Raw genomic sequence first — 19,762 nt, 5'->3', positions numbered from 1 at the left:
TTTTACCAATCTTTTTTAGATTAAAAAAAAATGCTAATTGTTTTCCCAATTCAAGTACAGTATAGACTTTTAGAAGCTATTACTCAATGCGTCCCTAATAAACCAGGTATTTAGACACGCTTTCTTAGTGCGTCTCTAATTTACGTATTTAAGGACACATTTAATTAATGCGTCTCGAATTTAAGAACACTTCTTTTTTTCATCTTAAATTTTAGTCATTTTAAAAATTTTTGAATGCAAGTAACTGCGTCTCTAATTTTGCATCCTTACAATATAGATTTGTTGTAGTGTGTTCCTCTCGTGACGATGGTGGCGGCAGACATGTCTACGACGGATTGGATATTAATCAACGAATCAAGAGCATTTTCTTAATTTAAAATCGCTGATATGGAGCCTGATAGGTCCTCTTGAGGATGATGTGCAAAGGCCATAAGAGATTTGGTTGGGGAGAAAGAGCTGCATCAAAGGGGAAAGGAGACTGAATTGCAGAACAACAGATAATAGGAAAATAAAATAAAGAGAATTGATGACGTTGGAGCGAATGGAGAATATTAAGGAAAATTCATTTACACATCAGCAGTCGCTCAGCTAGCGCTCATATAGAGTCGCTCAGCTGAACAATTCTCTTACAAACAAACGAAAAAGATATATTAGAACAATTAATAATGAATAGAGGAAATACTATTTGTTTGGACTTAATACACAAACTGTCTGCTATGATTATGAGCGAGTAACGTAGGTCAGGAACTGTGGATTTTGCTGCATGTGCAGACTGCTGAGAGCATCTCAAAGGGGAGAGGCAAATGAAGAGGTAAACTAATATAACTACCATTTTTATTTTTATCTTTTTTTTCATAAAAATCATACTCTAAGGGAAGAGATATTTGAGAAGATATTATACTTTTTCCCATTTTGAAGAGGTATTTTTACCTTCCTATCAATGGAGAGGTAAAAATCTTATAACTACCATATTTGCTTTCTTTTCATGAAAAACCATTCTCCAAGGAGAAATGCATTTGAGAAGGTATTAACACTTTATATTTTCTAATGCATTTTGTACTATTATTTTATTTTTAAAAAATAATTTACCTTTCTATACACCTTTTCCCTTCGGAATGTGTTACTTTTTAGAAGGGTATATTTCACTTTTTAAGAAGGTATAGACATAATATATCTTTTCTACTCCCTCCGTTTAATAGTAATATAGGCGTTTCGTTTTGAGCTCTCGTTTTGAAAAAATAATAATAAATAGTTAAAGTGAAGAGAGTGTAAAGTAAGAGAGAGAATAATGTAGTGAAGAGTCTTCTCTACAATATTCTCTTTCTTACTTTACTATTTCTCAACTTTAACTATTTATTACTACTATTATTTTTTCAAATGAGTGCTTAAAACGAAACGCCTCTATTACTATGGAACGGAGGGAGTATATACCTTCTCCCCTTGGAGATACTCTAAGTGCTCAATTCAAGCACGTACGTGGTATGATAGTTTGAAAATTATGAGTTGTTTTTTCCTATTTTCTTTTCTATTAATTGTTTTCGTAATTTAGTATTTTGCATGACCTAATTTATGGCATGTGAGAGTTGTGAATGCTTAAAATAAACTTATAAAATTGATGTGATAATACATTATTTTCTTATCCATGAAAAATGGTCTCATTTTATCATTTATAAATGTCAACAAAACACAGTCTCATTTCAAAAAATAAAAACTTTTTCTCATATTTTATCCATATTTCTCTTTCTCTCACGTACTTATTTTCTCCCTATGTTACTTAATCTAATTACCATTTTTTTTTATTAAAATACGTGACGTTTATAATAGACTATTTTTTTAATTTATTCAATGGGTAACAATGATTTCTAAACTCGACCCAAAATATATAAGCCCAGTTCAACTAAAACTAGTGGAGTACGTATACTGATTTACAAAAGTACAAAAATACTTAGAAAACTAGAAAGTCAAACAACTTAAATGGGTATCAAAATTTGGAGGACGGAGGCAGTACTAATATAAATAAAAATTAGTACTATTATTATTAAATAAAAAAGAAAGAACCCCTAAAAGCAGAAGAGAGGCGCCGCAAGCTATTGTTGTTGACGAGAGAGAAGGAGGCTGCAGCGATGGGTAAGAGACCGAAGAGTTCAAGGAAGGGAAAGAAAGAATGGAGGGCCAACATAAGCACTGAAGATATTGAAGATTTTTATGATAAAACCACAAAAGATGCTCTTTCCGGTGGTTCTTTAGCTGATGTCCCTAGTGATTCTCTTTTCTTCCTTGATAAATCCAGAGGTATCAAACTTCTCTTTCATTCTTACATTTATAATACATCAAAACTAGGGCGGACATCCTTTATTTCAATTGAACCTAATCCTTAGTAGCCAATTTGAATCCCAATTCTGTTTGTGAGTTAGTGAAACTTAACAAGAAAGGTTTTTTGATGAAATAACCTCTAAATTATGCACCATAGTCGGCTGTATGGAGTCATGAATTGCTCTAGAAATGCTGTGTAATTGATAGTATTAGCTTTTCCTTATTTGAAACTAGCTATTAGTAGTATATAGTACTTTTGTTATTGATGGTTTTTGGATTCACTAGTGTATTTAGCTTGTTTCTTAATGAACTGTTTGGAGTATAATATATTACTATAGGCCTTGTTGTGATGTTCTTCTTGAGAGTTATGATTAGATTGTAACAAAATAGAGATTTTCATTTGCAGATCTTTCTGTTAAGCGGAAGATTGAGAAAAACAGAGAAAAAGTATTGCGATGTGATAGTGTGTTGCAGAGAAACCCTTTTATTAAAGCTATTCCTTCCTCTACACAGAATAAGCAAAAGTCCAAGAGAAAGGGTAAAGCTGTATCCACACCAGTAGATGAAGATGCTGCACAGGGCAACGTGAAGGTTAGTTTTGTCTCGAATTGCTTCAGACTGAGTCTGCAAATGATTCTTATATTTTTAATCCGACCATTTCAGGATGAAAGTGCGCATGTTTCTGGAGTTCTTGACTTGTGGGAAGAGAAAGGTAACTCTATGTGCGCCCGTGTGTGTGTGTGCATAAATTCATGCATATGGGTCACTATTTCTCTCAACTATGGTTTGGGATGACCATTTGTTATATCTAACAGGGCTTGCTATTTCACTTTTGCAGAAGGAGTGAAGGCAAAAATAAAAAAGGTATAACATTATTGGTTGTGCACTTTTGGTGTCTGCATGTGTAGCCAAATTATATAATTATATTGTTCAAGAAGCATTATGTGATGAGCGGTATGTCTAGATTTTGATAGTTTCTGAGTTGTCTCTATATGCATCAAAAACTTCTTGATGATTATTATCTATGCGGTTAATTAACAATTAATAATGACAGAAGCCCAAGACTTGCATTATTCCTGCTGTTGAGGTTGAACATCCTGGATGTTCATTCAATCCTCACCCTGAGAGCCATCAGGTTGGCAGCTATCTTATTTATGTAATTTCATCATTTTTCTTTTTCTTTTTATATCAATTGTTGATCCCTGTACTCTATTATGATAGGACGCTTTAGCTCGTGCTGTTGCAGATGAAATGCAGAAAATGTACCAGCATGAATTGGGGCCTCAACCCATCCCTTTAGTTGTCCCTGGTGAAGCTATTGATGAAGAATATGTTTGTACCTCATCCTGAACTGGTTACTTGAAATGAATATTACGTCTACATATTTATGTGCTTATGAAAGTTTCTACACTTCCCTCTTATATGCGTCAGAAATATTTCCTTGAGGCAGATGCGGATGGTACCGATGATGATGAAAATGAAAATCAGGCTGATGGAGGAGACGAGGATGCAGAAAAGAGGTGATAGTCATTTTTGCCTTGGTTCCATTTGATCATCTTATGTTTGTTTCCTTTTTCTGCAAGGATAATTGAACTAGTTGCTTTGATTTGTAAAATAATGGTTCTGATGTCCGGTATGGTAATTGTGATGAAAACTAAGCAGTTCTCAGAAAACCAAAAGGGTGACAAGGGTAGAGTTTAACCGGAGGGCTAGAAGGAAGGAACGATTGAGAATTGAAGCAGAAGACAAAAAAGTGAAGGGACTTTCAAAAGAAATAGACAGGTAAAGAGCTAATATATCTTCAATCCAAGATAGGCGTGCTTTACTTAAAATCACTATTTGGTTCTCTGCAGTTTACCTGAAATAATGGAAGAAATTGCAAAAGAGGATGAAGAGAAACATAACCGACATCTCCGAAGGATTGTTGCCAAACAAGAAAGATTGAAAGCTCGTCCATCTCGCTTGGGAAAGTACAAGTATGGCATTTGATAATACACTTGTTTAACCTTTTATCTTCCATGTATATGAAGTTCTGTTGAAATAGGAAGCTACCACAACTACATGGATTAAATGTTCTCTTGATAATTTTCACTTATACTAATCCATTAATCAACTTATATCTTATCTTGCATATATTTGCATCATATTTTTCTTAGTCAATTTCTGTTTCTGATTGCAACGAAGTATTCCAGTGAAGTATCAATATCTTGGATGTCTTATGTATCCTCTGTTTCAGATTTGAGCCTTCTCCACTCCAAGTTCTATTGACCGAAGAGAAAACTGGTTCACTTCGGCAGTTGAAGGTTTTTCATTTGGCTTTTGTCATTTCTTTTTCCAAATTAAACGAACATAATTCTCTTATCGACATTTATGAGTTAATGACTTGCTGTTTTGTTTTTATATGCATCTCTTCTGGAAATAGGGCTGTTGTACACTAGTCAGAGATCGTTACAAAAGCCTAGAGAAAAGAGGACTGATTATCCCAACAAAGAAGGGTAGCAGGTTAGTTCAACTCTCTTATTAGCAAAAATGCTTTGCTTTAAGTGCTTTTTGCAGGTCTAGTAAATTATCTTTTGATATTTCGTGTATCGATTGCTTTTGTTTTGATGCTTTGCTTTGTCACTTTCCCTTTCGAGTTCATACATGAACCCCAAATGTTTACGTCCCAATTATTGCTTTTAAAAGGGCTTTTATTTTGGATTTTATTCTTCTTCTGCTGATTTGAGTGTCTAACATTTGTTATGATATCTATCGATCGCCCTGAGCAGGAGGTAGAATGGTTTCTTTGTGAAGACGAAGTGGAATATGTAGAGTCGAGATAGCGAGATGAGAAAGTGAAGCTGTTCTTCCAACGGTTTAAATAGCAGGGAAAATCAACAGCTGGTTTAGAACCAAATAGAAATATCCCCTTTCGTCGCACTAAAATTTTCGTTTTTATATGTTTTAATTTTCGTTTTTGTATGTTATAATGTTTACAATACTGCACCTTTTTGGTTATTGAAATGTAGTATATGCAAGTGTTGTAGTTTCTTAGCTCTTTGCTATACTTTGTCCAAACTAATTTATGTATGCTTACTGAGATGGTTGGAAAATATTTGGGAGTTTACTAAGAACTGTCGATGGTGCAGGCCCATTTCATAATTAAGAATGATCAGGTCACAGTGCATAATTATTATAAATAATTTAATAGGTGTTTATAAAAGGTAGGACATGTTTCAATTTCGTGTCTCCAAATGTGAGATGCGTTTCGATTTTATGCATATTGCTTGTGCGTCACTTGTGTAAATCTTGTGGTCATGCCACACCTATTTTCTTCACTGACCATATTAGATACTGCGCAATGATAAACAACCAAATTTTGTACAACCAAAATAAAGTTATATTAATAATTTGATGTATTAATTATATATTAAAATTATAAATATAGTAAGTGGATAAGTTAAAAAGACTTATTAGCCTTTAACCTCATTTTTTATATTTATATTTGAATTTTCTTTCTATTATTTTTAAAATTTGAATTAAAGTATGCACTAGTTACATATATAATTCTAAAAAAATAAAAAAATTATAAAAAATCATAAATATATAACCACAATATTATGCACTTTCCATGTACTATATATGTATCTAATATTTTAATTAAATTCATAAATAAACCTATTTTTTTGTCAAATAAACAAGAATTTGGTTGTACAAAATTTGGTCACATAGATTTATTGATACTCCCTCCGTCTCCGATTAAGAGTCACACTTTTCCATTTCAGTCCGTCCCCAATTAAGAGTCACACTTCATTTTTACCATAAATAGTAAGTAGGTCTCACATTACACTAACTCAATTCACTCACATTTTATTATAAAACCAATATAAAAAAATGGGTTCCACGTTCCACTAATTTTTTCAACCAATTTTTCTTTACATTTCTTAAAACTCGTGTCTGGTCAAAGTGTGACTCTTAATTGGGGACGGAGAGAGTACATAACAAATATCTTTTATGTTTACTTTCCACAGTTAGGTCTTTTTTTCTTTTCTCTTTTTTGGTTATCCTATAAAAGACAACCCTCCAAAAATAAGCGTGCTTAATTAGCGATGAGCACACGGTATTCTTTAGTAAAAGGCAAAAGAATAGCACCCTCATTTAATACAAAGTTAAACAATTTCTTAAAACTCGCACCAGATCAAATTGAGACAAACTTTGTAGGACGGAGGGAGTACTTAAGAGTTGATTTCACAGAGATGTAATAATTACTACTTAATTATTATTTTCAACAAAATATCATAAGCAGAAGAAGACACATAAATAAATTCAATACAAACAAACACTAATATTGAATGTATACATAATATTAACTGTTAGTATTATATAAAAGATTATGTGAAAAATAGTTAATATTGTTGGTAACATAATTGTGTTCATCAATAAAAAAATTAATAATAAAACGTTAGGTTTATATAAGGTGTTGAAGTTGTAAATGGTTTTGTATGTTTATAGTTGTAAATGTAATGGACAATTAAGTCTTGTGTGCACATAAATTGGTAAAATATGGTCATAACTAGCAATCACACTATTTTCTTAATGCAAAATACTTTCTCCTTATCATAAAAATAAGGATAATAAGGACATTTTTCCATTTTGGGATGTCAAATAAAAATATCGCCTTACTTATTTGAAAAGTTTCTTTCCACTTTCTTTCCACAGAGTACTAAAATAACTAAATACTTACCTTACTCATTGTTCTTTCTCTTCAAAAAATAAAATATTTTCTCATGACAAAGACAAAAAAAGGTGGACTAGGTGGGACATACATGTGTAACTATTGAGCAATGAATTGTCTTTATTTTGAGTTTAGGTTTTAGCACATAATTATAACAGCACAAAGTTCATAGCTCACCAATTGATAATTCCTGTGTGGAGGTAGGTAGATAGCATTTTTCATTTTAATGGGACGACAAAAAACCTTTTATGATTCTAATTATTTCTCAATTATTTTCAGTCACATCTATGTAATGATTATGTAGCGCCCTCCTTCACCCCCTGTTCCCCCCTTCTTCCCTAGTTATAGCAGAATCGACTTCCATAAAAGAAAAGAAAACAGACATATCAAAGATTAGAAGATGAAAGATTAGAATAAAATAGACATAGCAAAGATTACAAAACAGAGTCTTTGCCCATTAAAACCTTAGAAAGGTCAAACAATGGACACCGTTTGCACTAATTCAAAGCAGACAAATCTGAGCTACTTATATTCACCAAAATTAGATGTAGCCAAACATCTAACAGCCCCAAAAGTCAAATCTTAGACATCAAATTCAATAAGTCTCAAACCTCCCAATTTACAGCCTCATCCAATCAAATTTGTATCAGATTCACCTAGTCAAGCTCTACCAAAATTTAGTAACTATCTCCAGTAGTGGCAGCATCTTCATTATCTCCAGCTGTGGCTTCACCATCTCCAGCTGTGGCAGCATCTTCACTATCTCCAGTTGTAGACTCCTTGGCTTCTTTACTAGGTTCACTATCTGTAGCTAAATCAATAAATTTTGAAATTATTCAGTTGAACAATAACAACCCAGAGTCAGAAAAGAGTAAACAAGTCTTACAACACATAGTGAATACCAATTCAGTTCAACGATAACAGTTAAATTGATCAATAGCCAAATTTTGAAATACAACTTAAGGTTCATATGTGGCATTATCAGAAACAGACTTCACAATTAAGCTAGCAAAGGAAGAGATCGTAGTTAGACAAAACTATAAACTGAAAGATAGAATGGCAGTTATATTATAAGAAAATGGAAGCATAAAGATAAACATACCTGGACTTGCCAGAAGCTTTCAGAAAGTTTTTAAGAAGCTTAAGATCATTGCATCGTGTGACAGCGGCAATCTTGCATGATGAATCCAACTTGCCAGTAAACAATCTTTGAAGCATCTACAAACAAAATAAGGCATGATTACAGTTATCACAAACAAAAAAGGACAACCAAACAAGAAATGAAACCTGATGGCGAAGTTGGAGTTGCTTTTGCAAGAATGACATTCCATTCAAGTACAGAATGTCCGAAACTACAATGCTGACAATGATTTCAGCATCTTCCCAATGTGCGTTGGGAAGATCCTGCCATTTTAAACACAAAGTAAGATAAATGAGAGAAATATAACTAAATGCATCTAAAGCCAAAAGATGTACCTCAATCGATAAACTAATCTTTCTCCTTTCATCAAAGGCGCAAACTTTGCAATCCATTATAAAGGACTTCATATTCTGGGATCTTACTCTACATTTAAGAGATAAATGTCAATAAACATAAATAAATAACGATAAACAACGTATTAATTCATTCAAGTAAAAAGTACCTCTTCATTATGGCAAGAATATCGGGAAAACGGTTTGTGATCAATACATTATCCACATATATCTCAATCATGCCATTTTCTAGACCATGTATCTGCACATTAAATTGCAAAACATCAAAAAATTTCTTAAAAATAAATATAAAATAAAGTTATTTCATACCTGAGCACGTATTACATCCCCATAGTCATTAGACTCATAGGTGAAATCATTAGACCCAAATATTTGAAACAGCTCGGATCTGTCAAGTATAGGTTCAGCCTCCATCAACTTTAGAGGAATGCCAGGAGCAAATCCTATAATCTCTGGCAGATACATATATCCAATGCATGGATAGGGATGACAAAAGGCATCACAAAATGCTCGAAAAGACTTGTGCAATTGATAAATTCGGTTACAAAGATCTACAGCCTACACATGGAAAAATAAAATTGATGATAATCGGGACAATCAAGATAAACAATTTGTACAGAGAATTAACTAGAACAATTACTAAAGGAAGTACTTTCTCAAGATGCAGAGGAATGTCAGGGTCCTCAGGAGAAATGTGTGCATACACAGTAGCACAAGCGAGGCCATGCAGAATCACATTCTCAGGAACCTTTTTCCAAATGGGCTGCAATTAATAAACATGAACTATAAATAGAATGCTAATAAAGTCGAATTAGAATACTTCTCAAAAAGAGGAATCAGCCAGATTATAAACCTGTAGCAGCCGAACCAAGGTCCCAGCTTCAAATTCCGAAGCATGATTGAACATACCAAGCAATGCATACAGGTTTCTGTTAGCCCAAACTGTTTTTTTTTCTTTCTTCCTTTTGACATTCTCCTATATTGAAGATATAAAATACATTAATATAGTATTTATAAAATATAAAATAGTAGTATGAGTTATTACCACTAATGCGATGATCTTTGAAAAAAGATACTCAACGGTAAGCTTTTCACGTTTGAATATTAACTCTACTGGTCTGTTGACTTCAGCAACAAATGCTAAGTCATGCTCCAACAACTGATCTTTTATAAACTCCGGGGTCTTGTTAGATGATGCAGCGATTGCTTCGATGATAGCATCTTTAGAAGCTTCAATTGTGTAAGAGTTATCACCATCAACATAAGTCCTTGCAAGTATAGAAAGGACTGCAAACAAATTTTGAGGAGATATCTTCATGAACGTCCTAAAGATATTGCAAGTAATATCTTGTAGATCATGCTCAGCCGCCTCTGCCTCTGACACAGCAACCAAACAATTGGCCAGAAACACAAATGGAACATCACCACCAAGCTCCCAATGTACTACATTAGATAGAGTGTAATCAGATGGACTTCTCTTCAGTTCGACAAGTGTGGTTGGGGAAGCCATACTGTAGGAAAATGAACAATTAGATTAAAAAACATACCATCCATTATATAATCTATGATTAGAAGGACAAAACAATAAAATAAGAAAACATAAGAACCATTAGATAACATATTAATACACAACCATATAAATTGTAATAGTACATCAAAAATCCTAGTTAATGGGCCACCAAAGGAGAAAATGAAAAACATAGGATCCAAAAGCAGAAAAACATAAATGATGCACATATAGCAAAATAAAAGCATTAAACAATGCTCACTAGCCCCCCGCAGTCTGATCGCCTCCAACAGTCCAATCATAGTGACAATTCAACAAATACAAATAAGAGTGGAATAACAGAAGATGATGGAGATTTCAACGAGAATTCCATAAACAGGACAAATTATTTGAATATTCCAATTTGCGCAGCAATTCCAATCGCACTCTATGATGAACAGTAAGCACAGGATCATGGTGTACATCACAATATGGTAACTGAACATCCTACTACAGATACATATTAGGTTTCTGATTTCTTGGCAGAGAAATTAAATCTTGGAGAATCTCTCTAATGGCATAATTAGTTTACATAATAAATGATGGCAATTAATTTGTAAAATACAGTAGAACCTAAAAACCAAACATGGGCCGACATATATACAAGTGAATGCACGTGTGTGTGTGTGGAAGAGAGAGTTGGGGAGATGCTACATGCATATATATGCATTCAATGAAGGTTACCTGTTGGGTGTATTTTTTAATTCCTACTCTTATCTAGAAGTTTCATGGTGTAAGACCTACTACTCTTATTGTCAAAGTATGGTAAAATTCCACATGTATACAAGCATACATGTAGTAGTAGTGCTCTACAAATACGAATGGAAACAAAAGATGGACATTTCAACGAGAATTCCAAAAACAGAGTTCATTAGTAGAGAAAATACAAGTATCAAACCCTAACCTCCAACCATCTGATCTAAAAATACGAATAAAAGGGGAAAAATTAACACAAGAAGATGGAGAGTTACCTGATGAGACAATGTGAAGCGATCACAATCCTACAACACAATCTGATCCCGATGGTAAGCACAAATAAGAAACAAGTAGTAGGAAATTAACACAATCCTCTCTACTCTCTAGCTAGGAGAGACTAGAGAGAGAAGTGATCAGGTGATAGGCATGTGCCGGTTAGAATCCAGGATCCGCGCCAAAATTAAACATCGTTTCCTTTATTTTGACCCGATTAAAAGTAGTGACATTAATTACATAACAAAATATCAAAATGGTATGCATTGCCAATTAGCAAAGAATGTTATATAATATTTAATATTTAAGTAATATATAAACTGGTAAAATAGAGATTGGACGGATCCTTTGATTGAGGAACAATATAGATTGAATGGATAATTTGCTTCAAGGACAATGGAGATTGAATGCATTGGATTGAATGCCTCCATTAGAAAAAATAAAGATTGCATGCATTCATTCCATTAGATTTTGGAGAAGAAATAGTGGATAGAAAAAGCATGAAGATGGGAGATGAAAATAGGATGAATGCAAAAAATACTTGTATTTATAGGAGAAAATGAAGAAGAGGAGTTGTATTGGCATTCATACTCTGCCATACCAAGAGGAAGCGCCGCTTCTTATCAACCTAATAACTAATCTAAACCTAAAAAATTGGAGAGGCGCCTAATAATGGTGGCCTAGACTAGATGTGGTTGGTTTACAAATAGGCTTTGATTGGCCCAGCAACATTTTAAAATACTCCATCTGTCCATTAAAAATGAAACGTTTTCTTTTTTAGTTTGTCCCATTAAAAATGAAATGTAAATGTTTCCTATAATGGAAACATCTCTATCTTTACTTTTTCATCTCTCTTACTTTACTCTCTCTTCATTAACTCATAAAACAACACTATATAAAAACTCGTGCTGATTCTCAAATGTTGCATATTTAATGAGACGGAGGGAGTATGTTTTAGTTTGTTTAGGTAATCTTAGTTATTGAATGAGCGAGTTCATCTAAAAAGAAGCATACGACATCACATCGAATTCGTATTTTCTAAAGAATATATAAAAAATACACTTACTGTCACTCCCTCCGTCCATGAAATGTTATCCATTTATCCAGTTTTGTCATTTTAGTCTGTCCATGAAAAATTATCCACTTTGCTTTTTTACTATTTTTGGTAAATGGATCCTACTTTCCACTAACACTTTACACTCACATTCTATTATAAAATTAATATATAAATGCAGGACCCTCATTCCACAAACTTATTCAACTCACTTTTCTTAAAACCTATGTCGAGTCAAACTTGGACAATATTTCATGAATATAGAGAGTATGTCTTTATGAGTGAAATATCCTAAAATAACCGATGTATATGAATTATTAGTTGAGAAGATACTTAAAGATCGGAAAAATATACAAATTTAAGAGCCTTTTTTGAATAATAAAAGTCATTTAATAGAACAAATGAAAAGGAAAAAAAGATCGGTTTTGTGCTGGGGTTTGAATTCCCTTACACAGGGGAAGACTTGTACAAAACAAATAAATCAGATATAGGATCTACAGTATTTGACAGATTATGAGATTAATATATTCACATGTTAACACATAATTGCATGCTTAAAGAATATAAATCCTAAAAATGAATACTACGATTTATGACTAATCTATTTATGAAGATAGTTTCAATCAACATCAACAACACCATCTCATTTTATAAACGTATAATATCATTTTTTTCAGCCTTTGATATAATACTATTCAATTAGGATTTCGTTGGAATAGTCTTAAAATTATCTTTAAATTGATATACTTTTTGTAAAAAATAATTAAAATTTTAAAAGTTATGAAATAAATTTAAATTTTTTAATTATTTTAAGAGAAAGAAATTGATCTTCATATAGGTGGAGAGGAATAACCGTGAGGAGAGTTGTTATATTCAAAGGTCAAAATTGTTCTTTTCATTTAAATATTAAGGAAAAAAATGAGGGATCAAGCCACATAATTTAAGAAGATGGATGATCCAAATTTAGTTACTGAGTTATTACGTAAATATGCTCTATTTTTGTGGATGGAGGGAGTAATAAAGTGTTAGTATATAAATAGGATATTACCTATTCTAGTTAACACATTTTTTACTTTATTATGCCTTACTTTATTCCTTACCCACTCAACTCACAAATAAAAGCATATAATAAAATCTTGTTCCGGATAGGAAATGTTTCACTTCGAGATTTAAGAAAAATTGTTTTAAATGAGTTAAGTAAAAAAAGAATAAAGTAGAAAGGAAAAAGGTAGATAGATGAAGAGAGAGTAAAGTTTAAGAGAATAAAATAATTTTTGCCAAAAAAAGAAAATGACTCAGCTACAGTTGGATAACCCAAAAAGGAATATGATTCAGCTACGGAGGGAGTGCATTTTTTTAAATTAGTAAATGAAAATAATTTGTACCGTGCTATGGAGAGGGGGTGTTAAGGTTCATATTCTAATGCTTATAGCATCCTAATCCAAAATTAAGACCAAATCTCCATCCTTAGATTTTAAAATGAGTGGATGAGATTAAATCTTACGAATCTCAATAAATAGTAGACAAAATGTCAACAAAAGGGTAATATCGTCATTATGTTATCATATGATAATTTTCGTGAATGTTTTTTTATATCAACATAGTGTATTACAAATATCAACAATATGACATAAGAATATCAATACTAGTACAAGAAAATATCAACACATATTTATTGAGATTTTTACATGGTTCTATTGAGATTTTTACATGTATTTGTTGATAAAAATCATGTTATCAACATTTTCGAAAACTAAAATAAAAAATATCAAAAATTTCATCATCCGAACGTCGTCGGAACATATGCAATTGAAATCTCGTTGGACCTTATAAAATTATCTTTAATTTTATATATTTTTTGCGAAAAAATAATTTAAATCGAGAGAGTTACGTAATTTAAAGTTTTAAGTTGATTTTAATGAGAGAATTGACATTAATACCCTCTAATTTTATTATTAGTTTTCTTAATTAAAAGTATAATCCATGTAGCATTATATATACTTAGTTTTGATTAATTGTTATTCTAGTTTACTTGATTTTCAAAGATCGAACCATACAAATTTGACACCATTACACGATGCAATTTTTGGGAGTTACAATCACAACCAATATAAGATAATAGAATAGAAATTTGTTGAATAACAAATGATGACAAATTAGATAGATATTTTGTAAATAAGAATCATATAAATAAACAAAATACATAAGAACCTGTTACAGCACACATCAATAAAAGTACTAAAACCAATTCTTATGTTTGACTAATTAAAACTTACCGACTGAACATTATGGAACCCCATGGTTTTGAGTGAAATCAAGCTTGGGGTAAAAACACCAATATTAGAAGAAGACCATTGTTCAAAATTATAATTTGTCACATATTTCCCAAGTGCTCCGGTGTTCTTGGAGTAGATATAAAGTTCATCACGATCTGGATACACATAACCAATAACTGATATTGCAAACAACAAGTCACCATTCGCCAAAACTTTGAGCAAGTACATATGCGGAATCTCTTTGGGCAAGTTGAAGTCATATTCCTTTATCCATGAATTCTCATCCCCGTAGTTGTTCATCTTCCAAATAATAACACGATGCCAATCTATAATATTGCATAAATATAGCCGACCATCCAAAATATATAGCCGATTATTGCCATAGCCATTTCCATCGTAATCACAAGGAATTGAAAAACGGGAAAAGAGCTCGGTGTCAAAATCAAAGTAACAAACAAAGAAATTCCCTTTCGAATCACATGCCAACCAATGAAGATTTCCATTCAAAAATGCAGCATAATCATAATATAGTGTATTGATGCCTGGTTGTGGTGCTGCAATGCTTCTCCACAACCCCACACCTCTTCCTATAGTGTACACATGACAACTATATTCATTACCATATAAAATCTTATATTGTCCACTTATTTTGCTCATTCCAAATCCATAAAAGGAAGTAACTCTATCTGTAGAAAGACGAGGAAGCTCGGCATACTCACGAGTGAGTGGATTGCATATAAATAGATAGTCAGCATACTGATCCCACATTGAAAGCAAACCATTAGCTGAAGCAATTACAACACGACGGTCAATAGTAGAAAGTTGATTGTGAGAAGGCAAACTGAACTGGAAAAGTGGCTTAAAGACCTCATTGAAGACAGTGTACCACATTTCCATGTCTCGATAAACGTAAGTTAGGCCTGGTTTTGGAGTATACGACATCCCAAACTCATCCCCCTCAATCAGATGGCGCCATGATTTAAGAACACACTTGCAAGTCATAACGCTTGAAATTGGGAGTCTACACAAGATATCTTTTGTGATATCTTCTGGCAGATTTGCAAACAGATCTTCCTTGGTTGTTGCCAAAATATATTTCCGTTTACGTTCTTTTCTTACGGCAACATGACTATCTTTCAATCTCTGTTCTTTTACTACAGCTAAACGCCGCAAGAGATCCTTTTTGGAGAAATGTCTCTGTTCTTTTCTTAGAGCTACACGCCGTTTCCGTTGTTTTCTTACAGTTAAATGCCACAACCGATCTTTTTTGGCGGAATGTCTGTTACTTGTTCTGAAGGCAGCAGAGGAATTTCTATTCATCACAGATATAGCAGAATCCCCTTCTAAAAAGTTAGTGATCTTCATTAATAACTGAAAAAAATATGAGATTAGCAGATGCAAAAACAAGCCTGCCGATTAAAAAAAAAACAATCTTTAGTACTACTTTTTTTATTCATTCATACCAAAATAGAAAGGTTAAACAATCGACCTCAGTCAAAGAAAAACAAAGCAGATTAATCTGAGCTACTTATATTCACCAAAAACAAATATAGCCCAACATTTAACAGCCACAAATATCTAATCTTAAACATCAAATTCGATTGATCTCAAATTCAATTCAAATTTCCAGCCACACTGAATCACAAAAAAGTATACTAAGTATTTAACATCAAGTCGGATAGATGTCAAATTCAATAAAAATTTGCAGCCACGTCCAGTCACAAAAAAGTAAAGATCTAAAATCAAATTCAATTAAAAAATTTCCAGCCACATTCAAGCACACAAATCAAATATATAACATCAAAACGATAGATCTCAAATTCAATTCCAATTTCCAGCGGTAGAAATACCTTGTGTTCGGATTCCGAGAGCGTCACCGGAGGGTTTCGCCGAGAGAGACGACAGGAGAAGCGATGCGGTTGTGAGAGGGTTTCAATTGCAATGCGGACCCTTTTTAACTATTCGGTACAAACCTATTCCGTTCGGCTAATAGAGCTATAGTTTTAACTATAATTTTAATATTCGGATTTCGGCTTAATTTAAAGAATTTATTGGGCCACTTTCAGCTTTTGACATGGAGTATATATAATAAATTTAATATCATAATAATAAAAATTAGTTATATTTATTGAATATAAATATTTAATTATTACTATATTTTTGATTATATTCAAATAGGATTAGATACTAATTTAATATCTGACAAAATAAGACAAAATGAGAAAAGATTAACCATGTTTAAATAATTTAATATTTTTGAAGGTTATTTTTTGTTTCGTTATTTATAGTATAAATTTTTAGTAAAGTGTCAAATTATGTGTCAAACAGACCGAATAATATACAAATTGTTGCACCTAGGTCCAACCCATTGGGCCAACTCTACTTGTGTGGGATATTCAGGTGCCGCATAATCAAGTTATAATTTAGTTGAGTTAAAAAAATTCAATGCTAACCCATTGAATTTAGCAAGCTATTCGAATCAACACGTGAATTTAAGATTGCACTTGCACTGATATCCCTACTTCTTAGTTCTTAGTAATTCAAAATTGGAAACTTTCCACAAAAATAATGCATAATCTTTCTAATGATACTATTTAATCTTTTCTAATGATACTATTCTAACTTACCATATTGTATATACTCCCTCCGTCCCATGCTACTCGCACTTTTCATTTTAGGCCGTAAATTTGAGATTGATTTTTTAATGTAATTAAATTAAATTTTTAAGTGTAATGAGACATCACTTAATAAAGGACTTCTTAACTTAAACTAACATATTAATTAAATGCATTAATTCTAACTTAAACTATAAATAGTGTAAGGAGTTTGTGACGTGCCGAAAAGTAAAAGTGCAAGTAACATGGGACGGAGGGAGTATTTCCTTTTATCAAAATTACCATATTTTCCTTTTCAATAGTCCGTTGCAATCTTATTCCTTGTAAATAATATCTCAGACTGACCTTTAGCTATACTATTTTTACATCGTATACTTGCCGTTGGTTTTAGTGTTAATAATAGTGCATCAAATCAAGTGGACAGTATAATATATTATTAGGTGATGAATGGAAGCCACTTGACGTCATGTATGATGGGGTTTGCAGAAGAAGAACAAATATATCACAGTTCATGATCTATTTAGCAAACTATTTAGACTAATTCTAGAACAAATATATCACAGTTCATGATCTATTTAGCAAACTATTTAGACTAATTCTATTCGCGCAATCAACATATGGAGCATACAATTAACTTGAATTAAACATGATTAATTGAAAACCATAAGCATGCATACTACAGTGAGAAATTATACCTAATGATTCTCCAAAGAATCTAAGATGGTTTGCTCCTTCTCCCCGTGAAGATCTTTGTTACTTTTTGTTACTAGACCACAGATCTCCTGACTGTATCCTAAACTTATATTTGTTACTAAACCACAGATCTTCTGACGGTAACCAAGATCTTTGTTACTAGGCCACAAATTATTTAATTGTACCCAAGATCTTTGTTACTAGACCACAGATCTTTAGGGTAGCAATTAAGACATGTTTCTCTGTTAGATCCATTCAGTGTTATAACACACTAATGTCATCTTATTTCGTTAAGGTTTGGAAATATACGGACTGACACTTCAACTTTTCGTGATAGGTAGTCAATGCCTAACTGGGTTGTGATACTAGATTTTTCTTTTGTTAAGAGCTGACTATTACCTTAAAGTTAACGACGCCCACAACCAGTTTATACATTTAAACATGTAAAACATCCATTAAATGTAAAAACATAACACATTGTAACAAAAACAGTAGTATGTTTTATTCATATAAAAATAAACGAAGAGTTTTTACAATATACAAGCACTCGAAAAACACTTTACAGTATACAAAATTCTAGCAATGTAAGGGTTGTGGAAAAGCAGCAACTCCAAGACCCGCTATTGATGGTGATGCTAAGTTTTTGAACTAAAATCTTCACGTGATGGCATCTGGTTTTGAGGGAAATTCTTTGGTTTATTACTATAATCTTGAAACCGAGCTCGGCACTAGATTTTCTCTTCCTCCTAGAGGTCATGGTTATGGGTTTGCTATGTTTATATGTGATATTACAAATGATTTGCATATTGCTATTTGGGGGATGAACAACTATGAAGATGTTTATTCTTGGTTGAAGGAATATGTTTTTCCACTTTAAGTTTCGGAAAATGGTGACTTGTTGTTCATAGTGAATATTGATGATCGACTATTTATCTATGCCAAAAAACAAGGAAGATGTTGAGAAATATGGTTCTTCACCGGTGACAAACACGGATTTTGCATGTTTTGAGGACTATATTTGACTCATTTTAAATGCCAATCATGCAAATTATGTTCTTAGATTGCATATGTTATACATTTGGTATTTTTGACGTGTTTGTTGATAAATGATAGAAAAAGACAGATGAATGTGCAAAAAGGGCCAAGGGGCAACAACCTCAGTTCTAGCTGAGTTTCCCGCAGTGTTGAAGTCTATTCAGTGATTAATGCATATCATTCTCTTCATCTTCGAAATAGCTTCGCGTGGATATCTTGCACGTCTCAATCGGAGTACTTTGGAGAAAGTTATGACTATTCTACGAACATTGCGCAGTGCAGTCAAAGCTGGCGGTGTTTAGGCGGATATTCAGGGAAGAAAAAAAATTGTTGCCCAAATCTCTCTCATTTAGAGCACGAAAATTATCAAAAATATACCTATTTTCCACCTATAAATACCTCTTAACTTAATTCATCATTCTCTATCTCAGAGCCTCCAATCCTTCTCCTCTCTACACATTCTTCCATTCCATTTTCCACAAATAATTCATCCATCTTCCATTGGAGCGTAGCTCTGCAGATCCAGGCAAGAGAAGACTGAAGATTGAAGATTCAACCTTGGGTTTTATCTATTTCTTTCATGTTTCGTACTTTTATTATTTTCACTACTTGTCTATAAATAGTTAAACATCATTTGTAGATTTTTTGGTGAAAACTATTATGAACATATTTTGATTTATTGAATTGAACCTTTTCCTAGCTCTTGTGATTGTTTTGCTTGTTCGCGTGCTTTTATTGTTCTTTTGTCTGGTCAACTTTAGAACTATGTCCGTTTAACTAGATTAATCGAGAGATAGCTAGTTTTATGTGGTAAAAGGAGCGAGTACAACACATAAGTTTATCTGCATTCGAGAGAGGGAGGGCCCTTTGTGAGGGCTTGAGTATTAAGAACTTAAGGAGTTAGAATCTAATCCACTGGATAGTCCACTGGATAGGTGCACTCGAGAGAGGTTTTTTCCTAGAATTACATAAAGGTAAAAGTTCTGTTAGATTAATCATCACTAGGTCATAGTAGTTGGATCCTAAAACTCTACATTCTTTAGCCTGCTTTGT

At 32.7% G+C, this 19,762-nt stretch overlaps 3 protein-coding genes and 1 pseudogene across 6 annotated transcripts; 1 reads left to right on the top strand and 3 right to left on the bottom strand.

Moving 5' to 3' along the window:
• The first annotated feature begins 2,049 nt into the window (after positions 1-2,049).
• On the top strand, positions 2,050-5,346 carry LOC125218246 (ribosome biogenesis protein NOP53). Its single transcript, XM_048119882.1, has 12 exons — positions 2,050-2,292; positions 2,720-2,904; positions 2,977-3,025; positions 3,152-3,177; positions 3,368-3,448; positions 3,535-3,645; positions 3,745-3,833; positions 3,976-4,095; positions 4,167-4,289; positions 4,550-4,616; positions 4,736-4,815; positions 5,082-5,346. Exons 1-12 carry the CDS (start codon positions 2,124-2,126, stop codon positions 5,086-5,088), a joined length of 1,107 nt encoding a protein of 368 aa, XP_047975839.1. The 5' UTR covers positions 2,050-2,123; the 3' UTR covers positions 5,089-5,346.
• A 1,006-nt stretch (positions 5,347-6,352) lies between these two features.
• On the bottom strand, positions 6,353-6,456 carry LOC125185725 (annotated as a pseudogene).
• A 969-nt stretch (positions 6,457-7,425) lies between these two features.
• Positions 7,426-11,173, bottom strand: LOC125217761 (DNA ligase 1-like). 2 transcript variants are annotated; one of them, XM_048119288.1, is made up of 10 exons: positions 11,039-11,173; positions 9,567-10,032; positions 9,375-9,497; positions 9,174-9,284; positions 8,831-9,079; positions 8,671-8,762; positions 8,504-8,591; positions 8,315-8,431; positions 8,130-8,245; positions 7,426-7,838 (listed from the first exon to the last, which is right to left on the bottom strand). In XM_048119288.1, the coding sequence occupies exons 2-10, from the start codon at positions 10,029-10,031 to the stop codon at positions 7,829-7,831; spliced, it is 1,371 nt and encodes a 456-aa protein (XP_047975245.1). In that variant the 5' UTR covers position 10,032; positions 11,039-11,173; the 3' UTR covers positions 7,426-7,828. The 2 variants fall into 2 exon arrangements, with proteins under 2 accessions (XP_047975245.1, XP_047975246.1); XM_048119289.1 differs by lacking the exon at positions 11,039-11,173 and having other exon boundaries at positions 9,567-10,035.
• Positions 11,174-14,236: 3,063 nt separating this feature from the next.
• On the bottom strand, positions 14,237-16,343 carry LOC125219168 (putative F-box protein At1g32420). Of its 3 annotated transcripts, none has more exons than XM_048121066.1 (2): positions 16,217-16,343; positions 14,237-15,737 (listed from the first exon to the last, which is right to left on the bottom strand). In XM_048121066.1, exon 2 carries the CDS (start codon positions 15,729-15,731, stop codon positions 14,352-14,354), a length of 1,380 nt encoding a protein of 459 aa, XP_047977023.1. In that variant the 5' UTR covers positions 15,732-15,737; positions 16,217-16,343; the 3' UTR covers positions 14,237-14,351. The 3 variants fall into 3 exon arrangements, with proteins under 3 accessions (XP_047977023.1, XP_047977024.1, XP_047977025.1); XM_048121067.1 differs by having other exon boundaries at positions 14,237-15,775; positions 16,217-16,334; XM_048121068.1 differs by having other exon boundaries at positions 14,237-15,709; positions 16,217-16,334.
• Between the last annotated feature and the right edge of the window lie 3,419 nt (positions 16,344-19,762).

The sequence above is a fragment of the Salvia hispanica genome, chromosome 4, assembly GCF_023119035.1.
Source record: "Salvia hispanica cultivar TCC Black 2014 chromosome 4, UniMelb_Shisp_WGS_1.0, whole genome shotgun sequence".
NCBI classification, from domain to species: Eukaryota; Viridiplantae; Streptophyta; class Magnoliopsida; order Lamiales; family Lamiaceae; genus Salvia; species Salvia hispanica.
This window is presented reverse-complemented; position numbering and strand designations above follow the sequence as displayed.

What these genes read in the sequence shown, in the direction of transcription:
- LOC125217761 (XM_048119288.1), bottom strand. Translation starts at nt 10,031, where the DNA reads ATGGCTTCCCCAACCACACTTGTCGAACTGAAGAGAAGTCCATCTGAT. An exon ending in TTCCTCTGCATCTTGAGAAA is followed by an intron (nt 9,080 to 9,173) that starts GTACTTCCTTTA and finishes TTCCATGTGTAG; the next exon opens with GCTGTAGATCTTTGTAACCG. An exon ending in AGATTAGTTTATCGATTGAG is followed by an intron (nt 8,432 to 8,503) that starts GTACATCTTTTG and finishes TTAAAATGGCAG; the next exon opens with GATCTTCCCAACGCACATTG.
- LOC125219168 (XM_048121066.1), bottom strand. Translation starts at nt 15,731, where the DNA reads ATGAAGATCACTAACTTTTTAGAAGGGGATTCTGCTATATCTGTGATG.
- LOC125218246 (XM_048119882.1), top strand. Translation starts at nt 2,124, where the DNA reads ATGGGTAAGAGACCGAAGAGTTCAAGGAAGGGAAAGAAAGAATGGAGG. An exon ending in CTCACCCTGAGAGCCATCAG is followed by an intron (nt 3,449 to 3,534) that starts GTTGGCAGCTAT and finishes CTATTATGATAG; the next exon opens with GACGCTTTAGCTCGTGCTGT. An exon ending in GTTCACTTCGGCAGTTGAAG is followed by an intron (nt 4,617 to 4,735) that starts GTTTTTCATTTG and finishes TTCTGGAAATAG; the next exon opens with GGCTGTTGTACACTAGTCAG.